This window comes from Hipposideros armiger, unplaced genomic scaffold, assembly GCF_001890085.2.
Source record: "Hipposideros armiger isolate ML-2016 unplaced genomic scaffold, ASM189008v1 scaffold_40, whole genome shotgun sequence".
Lineage (NCBI taxonomy): Eukaryota > Metazoa > Chordata > Mammalia > Chiroptera > Hipposideridae > Hipposideros > Hipposideros armiger.
In genome coordinates this window covers 762,489-774,115 of record NW_017731390.1, presented here as the reverse complement: position 1 = coordinate 774,115, position 11,627 = coordinate 762,489, and the positions used below count along the sequence as shown (strand labels likewise).

General features: G+C 54.1%; 1 protein-coding gene across 7 annotated transcripts in view; it reads left to right on the top strand.

Annotated features, from left to right (window-relative positions):
* Positions 1 to 5,824: 5,824 nt before the first annotated feature.
* The window catches only part of ABCC3 (ATP binding cassette subfamily C member 3), a 46,795-nt gene continuing 40,992 nt past the window's right edge, over positions 5,825 to 11,627 (top strand). For 5 of the 7 annotated variants that reach the window (XR_002123549.1, XM_019638556.1, XM_019638553.1 and 2 more), the window contains exon 1: positions 5,825 to 5,919. Coding sequence is in view for 6 of the 7 variants with exons in the window: in XM_019638556.1 (XP_019494101.1) it covers positions 5,890 to 5,919 (30 nt within the window). In the remaining variant the exon portion in view is untranslated. Of the gene's footprint in view, positions 5,920 to 9,564; positions 9,737 to 11,627 lie in introns of all 7 variants that reach the window. The other 2 variants (XM_019638555.1, XM_019638554.1) reach the window with 2 other exon arrangements.

The window sequence follows — 11,627 nt, the reverse complement described above, 5'->3', positions numbered from 1 at the left end:
ACGATGTTAACCTCATGCTGCTTGTCTGAATGGTTATTTGATTCTGCTCCAGGATACACCGGGGGTGGGGAGTAGGAAGAGGGGCCTGAGGCTGGGGTGGGGAGGGGGGCTGGTGGAGGCAGCAGGTCTTGGATTAGGGCCTCCAGGGGCAGAGCTGGAACTGGCCAGGAGCTAAAGGGATGTGGGGGCTTTTGGAGGTCAGAACATCTACCCTGGCACTTCTGGTCTCAGCCTTCTTCTCAGCTCAAAGAAAATTGTGTCAAGAACTTCAGGCCCGCACCTCGGGCTTGGCTGCTTCTGCTTCCTCTACCCCAAGACTCCAGGAAAAGGTCTGTCTGGGGGTGGGGGAAATGAGAAGAGGAGTGAGCTGAGCTGCTGCTAAAAACAAATCAGAGGCTCATCTGCAGTCTCTCACTTACTCCTCGCAACACCCTAGCAAGGGAAGTGTATCATCGCTCTCATTTTCCCATGAGGCTATAGATTCAGAGAGGTTAAGTGACTTGCCCAAAGTCACACAGCCAGGTAATGGCAGAGTTGGGATTTGATCCTAGGTCTGGCCAACCTCCAGCTCATTGGCTTCACACTGCCCTAGCCTTTTCTCATTGTGGAGGGAATGGGGGCATGGTGCAAGGACTCCTGCTCACAAAGTGACTTGCCAGGGTGGGCTTTTCCAAAGCAGTCACATTTGTCTTCACAGAAATGTACACATGAGCTCCCAGCTTGGCGTACTCAGAGGCTTAGAGAAGCCCACAGCCCACCACCTTGCATAGGGAGAGAGGCTCAACTACAAGAGAAGGTGTCCCTCAGCTCTAGGGACACCCCAAGGGCTGGCCAAGGCTGGCTCTGCAATCACCCCGTTTCCCAGGAACCACCTTTCCCTGATATAATGCTTCCCTTAAATCCCAGAGCCCCTGCTCTCCTCCTCTTCCTCCCACTCCCTTGTCTCTTCCCGTCCTCTCCCCATGACCCACCCACACCTCTCCCACTTTCCAAACAGCCTTTGCCGCCCTCATCCTAGTCCCCACCCATCACAGCCCCATGACCCATGGCCTCCTGTCCACTCTCCCAGGCCAATTGATTAGCCCAACCTGTGGGGCTGGCGACAGCAGTGTAGTGAAGACATCAGACACCAGGTGGCAGCATAAGGCACCTTCACCTGGTGCCACCCCAGTGCCCCCTTGGCAGGGGGACCAATCCAGGGAGAAGACCAATGCTGGTGGATGCCTTCTATGGACAGGTGCTCTGCATAGCCTCCACCCTCCCCTCCGCCCCTCCCCCCAAGAGGAAACAGGCTCATGGGGCCCAGTGAAGGACTTGTCTGTGTGTGGGGAAGCCCAGCCTTTGGAGTGTTGAGCCATGGTGCCCAGGGATCCTTGCCTAAGGCCAGTGAACGAGGACTAATCCAGGACAGTGGTTGCCAGGAGGGGAATTAACTGTCAGAGTTTAGTTGTGCGCTGGAGCCCTGCTTTGAGGGCACAGCAAGGCAGGTCAAGGAGGTGGCAGCGCCAGTGAATGCCCAGGCAGGAATTCTGCCAGGGAACTTAGGAACTCCATGTGTCTTAGCCCTGGTCCAGGTGTGGGAACTGCTGACTGTAGCCCATGGAGCTAATTAATTCTTCTTGTCTTGAAAATTCTTGAATCGGGCACAGCAGCCAGTGCTCACATGTATGCCAAATCCGATCAAGTGCAGGTTGGGGGCAGAAGGGCAGCGTTGCTGAGGCCAAGAGTAGTGCCAGGGCAGCCCCCACCAGGCTGGGGTCTGGAGGAAGCAGGAGAGAAAGGTTGAGCCCAGAGCTTGGGAGCTGGAGGTTGGTTTGGAGGTGATCCAGGCCTTCGAGGAGCCAAAGAGGGCTCAAAGGAATCGCGCAGTGAGCAGAGGGGAGAGCTAGCAGCCTGCCTTTGCTGTTCCACACCCTTCCCCCTGTCTTGTCGTTTCCCACCAGACTCTCCCCATTTGCAGCATTTCCTGTCCCTGGGTCTCCCTGTCCCTGCCTTGCTCTGCTTTCTTCTCTCTGTCATTCCTACTCAGAACTATACCTTGCAATTATCTTATCTTTCCATCTCCCTGCTGGAAAATCCCCGATGCTGAGTTCCCCTGGGATGCTCCCTGGCAGGGGAGGCGCAGCACATGCTCTGTCCAAACTGCCTGGAGCTGCAGTTAGTTGGGGAGGGAGGCTGGGGCTGGGGCCACTCAAGCTGTTTGGAGGTTCAGTCCCTCCCTCCGCTGCAGCCCAACCCACAGGTCTTTACAGCTCATCTCAGGAGCCTCGAATTGGAAACATCTTGGTTGTGAAAACTCAAAAGCTGAGTGGACAGTACCCGCTGCTGGGACTGCCTAATGGCACAGTAGCCTCACTACCTATGACCTCTTCTTAGGACATGAGATATTTATTTAGTCAACAAACATTTCCTGAGGACCTACTTTGCCAGGCACTGTCCTGGATGCTGAGGATACAGCAAAAAAATGAGACTTGGTCCCTATCTTTAATCTGTCTCTCCTCTTCTGGGGGAGGTGAGCGAGGCAATCAGTGAGTACAACACAAGGAGGGAAGGCTATGCAGAGGAATGGTCCCTAGCCCAGAATTTCAATGGGGGAGGTTTAAGGAAGGCTTGGGGGTGGAGGGGAGGTTTGAGTGAAATCTTCAAGGATGAATAGAGTTTGCCAGGTGCAGAAAGGAAGGTGAGGCTTAGTGGGGAGAGTAGCCCAAGTAACCTTGAAGGGGGGAGGGGGGCATAAGTGCAACAGTTAAGGATACAGGAAATGGGGCCGGCCGAGTGGCTCAGTTGGTTAAGAGCTCGCTCAAGAGCGCAAGCTCTGAGCAACAGCGGTTCGAGTCCTGGCCCGAGCTGAGCTGCTGCTGAGCTGCCAACAGGTGGCAGGATGGCTCAGCTTAAAAAAAAAAAAAAAGGATACAGGAAATGAATATGGCCAGGGAGGCTGCGTGGAAACAGCTGGCATTCAGGTAGATGTGCAGCTCATCCTGCCTCTGCCATGACAGTGAGGCCTCAATGTTCTTGCTCTGGTGAGAACAACCAAAACCATAATATCCTTGGAAAGCTGTGGTGGTTATTCAAGGGCTGTGTGGAAGGGGCCACGTTCCATGAGGGGCTGGGAAGGGCAAACTCTCAATGCCTCAAGAGAGATGGGAGAAGGCGAGGATTGCCAAGGGCTCCCACCCAATGCCACCAACTTGAGCAGGGCTCGCCAATGGCAACACGAGAAGGCTGGGGCCAAAGGAGATGGTGCTGCAGCCTCAATGCCGAAGACAGAACCCAAGGGCCCGGCCCCAAACTAGAGCTCTAACCAGTGGGTAGCTGGCCAGCTCTGGGGCTAGTGTCTTGAATGGGAGCCTTGGCTGATCCTGGGCTCCCCATTTCAGGATGGAGAACTGCTTAGAGAGCTCACGTCTCGAACGTCCCTGAAGGAAGTCCCCGTCTCCCTAAGCCCCGAACCAGCCTTAGGCACCAGGTTCTTTGGTGCCTTAGAGAAGGAACAGGAGAGGAGAGAGAGGCAGGGGAGACTGATGCATAGACCAAGGCGAAAACAGAGGGGCAGGAGGTGCTGGTGAAACCGAGACTGGGGTTAGGGGTAGAGTAGGAGGACAATTCCCAGCTGCTCAGGCCATAGAAACCAGGGTTGGGAGAGATATTAGATGGCATCTCATCCAAGTTGATCAAGAAACTGAGTCCTAGGCTGGCCGAGTGGCGCGATGGTTAAGAACTGGCTTGGGACGCCAGAGGGCCCCGGTTCAGATCCCACATATGAGGGCTAGTGACACTGCCCTCTACAGCTAAGATGCTGAACAACAGCTCAACCTGGAGCTGGGCTGCCATAAGTCGCCGGCAACAGCGTAGGCTGCAGCCTCTGTGGCAGTGGGTTGCCATGGGCTACGGTATGTAGCCAGCAGCTGCAGCGAGTGGCCAGCAGCCGCAGTGAGCAGCCGTCCAGAAGGCGACTGATCTGCCTCGCCCGGGAAGAGCGCAATGATGGTGCCAACTTGGGCCAGTGAAGCAACGTCCTCCACAGCTAGACTGAAGAACAAAAGGACAGCAACTTGTCTGTTCCCCTTCCCCCAATTCCCCAGCACTGTTCCCATCCCCCTAATTCCCCAATAAAAATAAATAAATAAATAAATAAATAAATAAATAAATAAATAAATAAATGAAACTAAGTCCTAGAGACATCAAGGGGGTTGTTGAGGTCACACAGCATACAAAAGGCACTGCCCAAGGGGATTGAAGGTGACTGACTCAGTTGATCCCTGCTTTTGGGGACCTCTCAGACTGGCAGGGAAGACAGACTCTTCACAACTAAATATAACCCAAGGCATAGTGTGACAAGAGTATGAAATCTCTGTGAAGTCTTTGGCTTAGTAATGGGGAGTGAAGGGTGTGACCATGTGAGTGGAGGGACGTGGGGCAGACAAAGGGCTGAGAAGACTTGCCCGGTGGAGGGAGAGGCACCTGTCCCACTGCCTGGGAAGGGGGCACCTTATCCACCCTGCTCCCATGCCCCACCCCATTCAGGCTCATAGGCCTGTTCTGATAGCCCATGGCTGAAGACACTTCCTTCTGGTGACTTCCTCCCTTCCCAGAGGGACAGGTGGTGGCTTGCTGCTATTCTATCTTTCTGGCATCTGCCCATGCCTGCTGCTGAAACAAGTGCCAGGGAAGGGATCACCAGGTGAACCTGGGCAGACCCAGCAGACGGAGACAAGTTTGGGAAAGCGAGGGCGGGGGAGAGAGACCAGGAGGAAGAACTGCAGGGGTGAGTGGTTGTCAGCCCCAAGAAGGGATGGTGAAGTGGCTTTTTGGAATTTGTTACTTTGTGTGACTTGGGGAGTGAGAGATGGAGGGAGGGATGAATCCCAGAGCGGCCAAGCTGGGGCAAGCAGGAGAAGGAGGTCACTGACTCCAAACCCATTTTACAGTTAGGGACTGTGGAGACTTGGCTTTAGGAGAAGGATGCTAAAGTGAGGCTCTTTCTGGGGCCTCACCTGCCCATCCACCACCCTGACCAGGTTGAAGCGGAGGAAATTAACACATGCTGGGTGCCTACTAAGTGTGCCCGCAATATGCTTGACGCTTTACATACTGTTCCCATTTAATCCTCGAAGTAACTCTGTGAGGGAGGTACTGTGATTATCCCTGTTTTATGGAAGTGAAAACGGAAGCACAGTTTGGTGCTGAAGCAACCCCCACATGATCAGGGAGCCACAGGACCTCTGGAAGGCAGCAATTTAAGGTAATCATAGGAAGCCACCACCCCTGGATGATGCTGGGACTCCCGCCCCACCCCCTCTCCTCAGGTACGCGTACACACATGCACATTATGTGTGGGTGTCTGCCAGTACTCTGGCAACTTGTGGGGAGAGGTGGACTTCCAGATTTGCCTGGGCACACAAGCTTTTCCCATTCCATAGATAATGAGACTGAGCTCTAGAGATGAACGTGAACTTTTCAAGGATCTAGTCCCTGAGAGAGTAGATCCCTCGCCTTGTCTCCGTGACTCATCGGCCCCCCGCAGAGTTGTGCACTGTGGGAGCCAGTCGGAGCCCCTTGGAAACAGACCCTGCTCGAGTCCTATCGGCCTCAGTATCTGGAGGGGCATCCCTTCTGCATGGCTCAGTGGCTCCTCGAAGGGGTTGTCACTGTGTTAATGGCTCCCTACACCTGTCCCAAAGTCCCTCCCTGAGCCGCAGCTCCTGGGAGGCTCTGTCGTAATCGCCGGGACTCGAGAATTGGACCCAAAGGGCCTTGGGGTAGGGCTCGGCGGGGCGGGCAGGGGCGGAGCGCCGGGCGGAGGAGGTTCCAGAGCCCTTTCCGTCGCGAGCTGGGTTACGACCACGCTCGCCTTTCTCGCCTTTCTCGCCGCTGTGCCTCGTCCCCATGGACGCCCTGTGCGGCTCCAAGTTCTGGGTAAGGAGGGGTCCTGGAACCAAGGGCGCGCACCAAGGGCGCGGAGACGGACCCGGGGAGGGGGCCGTTCAACGCTGGGACGGGGTCTGACCGCGCCACCCACAGCTAGGCCACTCGCTGTGTCCGAGACCTGCCCTGCCCTCCCCCGCCTCCTGGAGAAGCTGGGAAAGTGAGGCGCTAGGCTCCCGCGGGCGCAGTGGGTGGAGTCCTGGAATCAAAGGTGCCCCCCACTTGCCGCCTCGCCCCAATCCTTCTCAGGGGCTGACCGCCGGGTGCAGAAGGGGCATTTCCCCATTAGCTATCGTCCTGATGACCCTGGCCTAGGGCTCAGTTGCGCACCCCCACACCTGCCCGGTGGCCCGGGGCATCCAGAGCTGCTGTTCAACTAGGTACTTTGGGAGGTTGGCTCTACTGGGCTCTGCCCTTGGAAAGGGTTCTTGCCACCTTTTCTGCGGGCAAGAGCCACCGAAGAGCAGGTGGTCCTCAATGCTCTGGCCTCAGGAGGAAGCGGCAGGTCCTTACAGGTACAGAATCCCAGGATTTCCTGGTACAACCCTCTCCTACAGATGGGGAAAAGGAGGCCCAGAGAGAGGAAGGGACTTGCCCAAGTCTCCTAGTTACAGAACTGGAGTAGCGAAGCAGGTCTTTTGAATGACATGCCAAACCCCTTTCCTTCTTTCCTTCCTTCCTTCCTTCCCTCCCTTCTTCCTTCCTTCCTTCCTTCCTTCCTTCCTTCCTTCCTTCCTTCCTTCCTTCCTTCCCCCCCCTCTCTCTCTCTCTCTCTCTCTCTCTCTCTCTCTCTCTCTCTCTCTCTCTTCTTAATTTTTATTGGGTAACTGTGTTTTTTCCAGGATCCATCAGCTCCAAGTCAAGTCGTTGTCCTTCAATTTTGTTGTGGAGTGCCAGCTCAGCTCTAAGTCCCATCCCCCTTTCTAAGACATCAGGGTGCTTTTAAGGCTGCTGACACCAGCTCCCCAGCCCTCCAGCATAGCTCAGGCGCATTAAGTGTAAACAGCCCAAGAACTTTCTTGCAGTTTTCCAAACCCACTCACAGCAGCCCCTTTCATCTTCATTGTAGCTCTGGGAGGCAAGTAGTCGTGTGTCTCCATTTTACAGATGGTGTTAGATTCAAAGGGCTTGTCAGTGGTCATCCAGCGGATGCCAGGCAAGCTGGTCCCAAATCCGGGGCCTCTGAATCCCAGTCCCTAAACCTTTTTCCCATTTCGAATATTTGTACATATGTGCCTGGTCTGTGTGTGCCCAGTGTGTGTTACCCATGGGTGTGTGTTTTTGTGTGTGTGTGCTTGTGTGGGTGTGTGTGTTATAAGCATGTGTACACAGTCAGGAACCCCACTCGTGGGCTGTGTTTGGGGTGGGCTGTTGGGGGTTACATGGATTTTGGAAATTTGGGGCAATTGCATACCTGTAAAAAAGTATCTTTGGGGAATCTCTCTTTTTCACTGGGTCTCTAAAGGGTAATCAGAGATGGTGCAACTTCTTTGCAGCTACCCTTCTTGTCCAGCCCCACGCGAATGCCATCTGTCATCCAGCTTGGACAGATCACTGTCACCAGAGTCTGGAGGCTGCACAGTTGACCCTTAAACGACGCAGGGGTTAGTGGTGCCAACCACCCGTGCAGTCGAAAATCTGTGCATAATTTAAGTTGGCCCTCTGCATATGTGGAATTCCAACCATCAGTTGACGACCCTCAAACAATGTGGGTTTGAACTGTGCCAGTCAATTGAACTCAGTGAGTCAGTTGAGCTGAGCATGTCCTTTTTAAAAAAATCTGTGTATAAGTAGACCCGTAAAGTTCAAACCAGCGTTGTTCAAGGGTCAACTGTATTTCTTTTCACTGCCCACTTGGGCCTGGCTGGTGTGGCTGTGGCATGGTCATGATGTTTGCGGTGGCCAGGCAGATGACTTACAAATCAAGGGGGCAGATGTGTCCAAGCCTCAAGTGCAAGGGCCCCCCTTGTTCCTGGGTGGACAGTTAACCCTGAGAGCTTAGGACTGTACAGAGACAGGCCTTAAGGAACTTGGAGTTGGGATACTCCCTTCTTATTCCAAGCTTAGAGATCCTTTGGCTCTACTCTCCCATGATATTGGGGAACCCAAGAATGTCAGAGCTTGGGGACTGGGAGTAGCGGCCTAGCCCCTCATTGTAGAGCTGGGGAAACTGAGGGCCAAGGAAGGAATGGACTTGTCAAAGTCACACAACAATCATTTGCCGAGCTCTGGGCTGAGAAGCAGGACCCCTGGGATATGATTCCAACTTTGCCATTGCCTGACTGTGCTCTATTGGGCTCCTAGTCCTCCTTGTCCCCGAACTTTCTGTGGCTTATGAGTTGTACATACCTCCTATGAGGACCTCAGGGTTCATGGAAATCAGTGCATCTATCTCAGGTCCAAGGGATGAATTCTGTGTGGGGAGTCAGCTTGGACACTCAAAGCTTTGACAAGAGCATTGACTACTCCTCTTCCTTTACCCCAGTTTTCCATGTTATCTTCTTGGCTCCTGAATGCTGTTCTAGGCGACACCCAGTGTGACTGGTGACTGGGGGTGTGGTGGGGAGAAAGCAAGTAGGTTCCCAGCCCATCCTCTGAGGGTTTGCAGAGCTGAGACAAGGGAGGATCTGAGGCCAGGAGGCTGGAGCTGTAGCCTCAGCTCTAGCTCAGTTGCCCCAAAGACCTGGAGCTCTCGGCTACTAATTTTATAGTGTGCTAGTTTGCATCTCATTTGCGTTGTATAGTATTCAGGTATACCTGCCCTTGAATCTTTTATCATAGGGGTTTGTGGGTGACCTACCTTGTGGGAGGCAGTTCAGGGCAGCCAGAAAGTACCTGAGCCTGAAGTGAAAAGGTGGGGATTGAAAAGGTGGGGGCGGGGATGGACATGAGTCAGACTCCTCTGAGCCACGTGTTTATGAAGCATTTTCACTAGCTTATCCTCACAGCCTCGGTTTCTCCACCTGAGAAATAGGAAATAACCCATCTCCTAACCATGTCACAAGATTCTTGTGGCATTCAAATGAGATAGGGAATGTGAAACGATTTTGAGAACTAAAAAACTCTCTATGGGTGACAAGTTGTGATATTCCTGGGAAGAGGAGTGAAGAGAAAGAGAATTGAGGTGAAAAGGGGGTGTTGGATATGACAAGACCTCCAAGAAAGCGGCTGGCAGAGCCATTAGGCCACAGGCTTCCTTTTCAGCTGTTTGCTGGGGGTTTTGTGGCTAAATCCGTCAGCCTGAGCCCCAGATGAATCTGAGGGTAGCAGACTCGAGGGGACCCATGACCCCTGGACATTTGCACACACACCTATGCACTCACTCACACTATGCACTAAGTGAATGGTTTATCTGTTTGTTTGGATCTCTCTCTCACCTCTACTTACTTTGGGGCAGATAACCAACATTTCTGATTGTGCCTTGGGAGTTTCCATAGAAATCAATTCCAAAAGAAGGAACTGTGACCAAACTGCCCAGGGCTCATGAAGCCAGAGATGCCTCTAGAACAAAGGAGGTGGGGGTGTCCCTTTGCTGTGCCCCTCTGTCCCCTGCCTGGAAGGTTGCTCTCTGTTCTGAACAGCACCCAGGTGAGGAAGAGAGTGCATAGAGTAGGGCCTGGGGTTTTTCACTCTCAGGAGGTCTCGACCTATTGGCAGAATCAGCCTTGATCTGATGGCTCCAAGAAGCTCCTGGGAGGCTGATGAGGGCTCAGAAACCTGAAGGCCCTGACCATGAGAGCTGTCCAAAGATGGCATTGATTGCCTGAGAAGTCGTGAGCTCCCATCATTGGGGGTGTATAAGCACATGGTAAGTGACCACTTGGTGGGGATACTAGAGAGAGGATTCAAGCCAAAGAAGGTGTTGGGGTACCACCCTGAAATTCTGTGACCACCTGGAAAGAGGGAAGATGTGGCCCATGGGAGATTGGCTGGTTCTTCCTCTGAGGTTTCCAGACCTCCCTTTCCCTGGCTCTCTCCCCACTGTAGACATGGAGTTTACTTAATAGCAGCTTTTGGTAGAGGCCTGTGGGTTTTTCTCTGGTCAGGTGCCAGCACCTTCACTGTTCCCTTGACTGTTTACCCACCCAAGGGAGGGGGCAGAACCCGAGTCCCTCAGAGGCTCAGCTTCCTGTGTCTCCTGCTCTGTTCCAACTAGTCCTATTCTGTCACTCACTACCTGTGTGACTGCTGGCAAATCACTCCCCTGTCTCTGGGCTCCAGCTGGATTTAGGTGGTCTCTGGGGCCTCCTTCAGGTCTAGTAGCCCGGTGCTGATTCTGGGACTCTGAGCCTCAGGCTGGGGGTGGCGGTGGGGGGAAAGGCCATGATTAGGGTCCTCCAAAATTTTGGGCTCCTGGGTGTCATGGTCTTCCCAGGCTTCTTCTTGAATTGCTGCCCAGACTGCGTAGGCGGTCACTTGAACGAGACTCTGATTTCAATGTACTTTGACTCTCCAGTACAGTGACACGTGAAGCTGTGGGGAAACTGGCAGAGGCAGGGGCCCCTGAGGTAGGCAGGTGGGCACCAAAGTTTCCCCACCTCAGGAACCCAGTCTTCCCTGCCATGCTAGGGTGCCTAGAATCCCCTCCCTCCATCCCAGCTGAGGGAGGGCATCGAAGCTGGTGCTGGATGGCTTTCACTTCTGAGCTCCTGGCTCCTGGTCCCTGTGGCCCCAGGCTGGCTTCTTCCTGCCCTGCTGCCCCCCATTGCCCCTGGATTTAGGGAAGGAAGTGAGTCAGGGAAGTAGCATTTGGGCGGGAACTTTGCCAAGACTGCCTGCTAGCCCCCAGACTGGGAAATGGCCTTGGAGCGCCAGGCCCGTCCCCAGGGAGGGAGGTCCCACCGAGGACTGCTGACTGACCCACCCGTGAGACAGGGTCACAGTGCTTGGGCTGTGTCTACCCTTCCCTGGTGGGACTGTTCCGGGAGCAACAGGTGGAGCAGGATCCCCGAGAGGGGTTGAAACCTGGATGTGCTGGGTGGCTGCACCCCTCTCTTCCTCTACCTAGAGCTGTTTCCTGTACTGGGGGAAGGGGCTTATTGGGGCCCAGTCCTCAGATTGAATTTCTCCTTCTAACTGGATATTCAGGTTTCTAATCCAGCAGCTCCCAGAATCCCAGCCAGTCTGTTACTATAAAATGGCAGCCCTTTCCCCCCAGCTCTGTGAGAACCGCAGCAAGGGGGTGACTTGAGGGGCTGCTGCAAGGCTGAAAGGAGATTTTTAATGCTTCAGGTGATCTGGATGCTTGCATTCTCTCCCCAAGGTGGGAAGCCCTATAGAGTACAAAGAAAGTACCGCAGAAGCCCGTGGTTTGGAGTGGGGACTCAGGAGCTAGACTGCCTGGATTCAAGTCCCAATGTCAGCCCACGTGAACTGGGGCCAGTCACTTTCCAGCCGTGGGTCTCAGCTGTTGTGAACATTAAGTGATAATCCTGGAACACAGTGGTGCTCAAATAACTTGAAGCTGTGGGTTGACAGAGCCACTGTTAGAAGTGGCCTGGCCAGCAAGGCCTCTGAGCCATAGACTGGCCCCACATGGCCAGGCTTTGCCCCCCACCCCAGGCCTTTCCAAAGGCTACTGTGTCCGCCAGCCACCGTAGGTCGCTGAGTGTGAATGGGGATCAGAGCCCCGCCTTGCTCTTTCTGCACTTCCATTTCTGCAAAGCTAAATGAACTTGTCAGATGATCCCTTCTCCCCC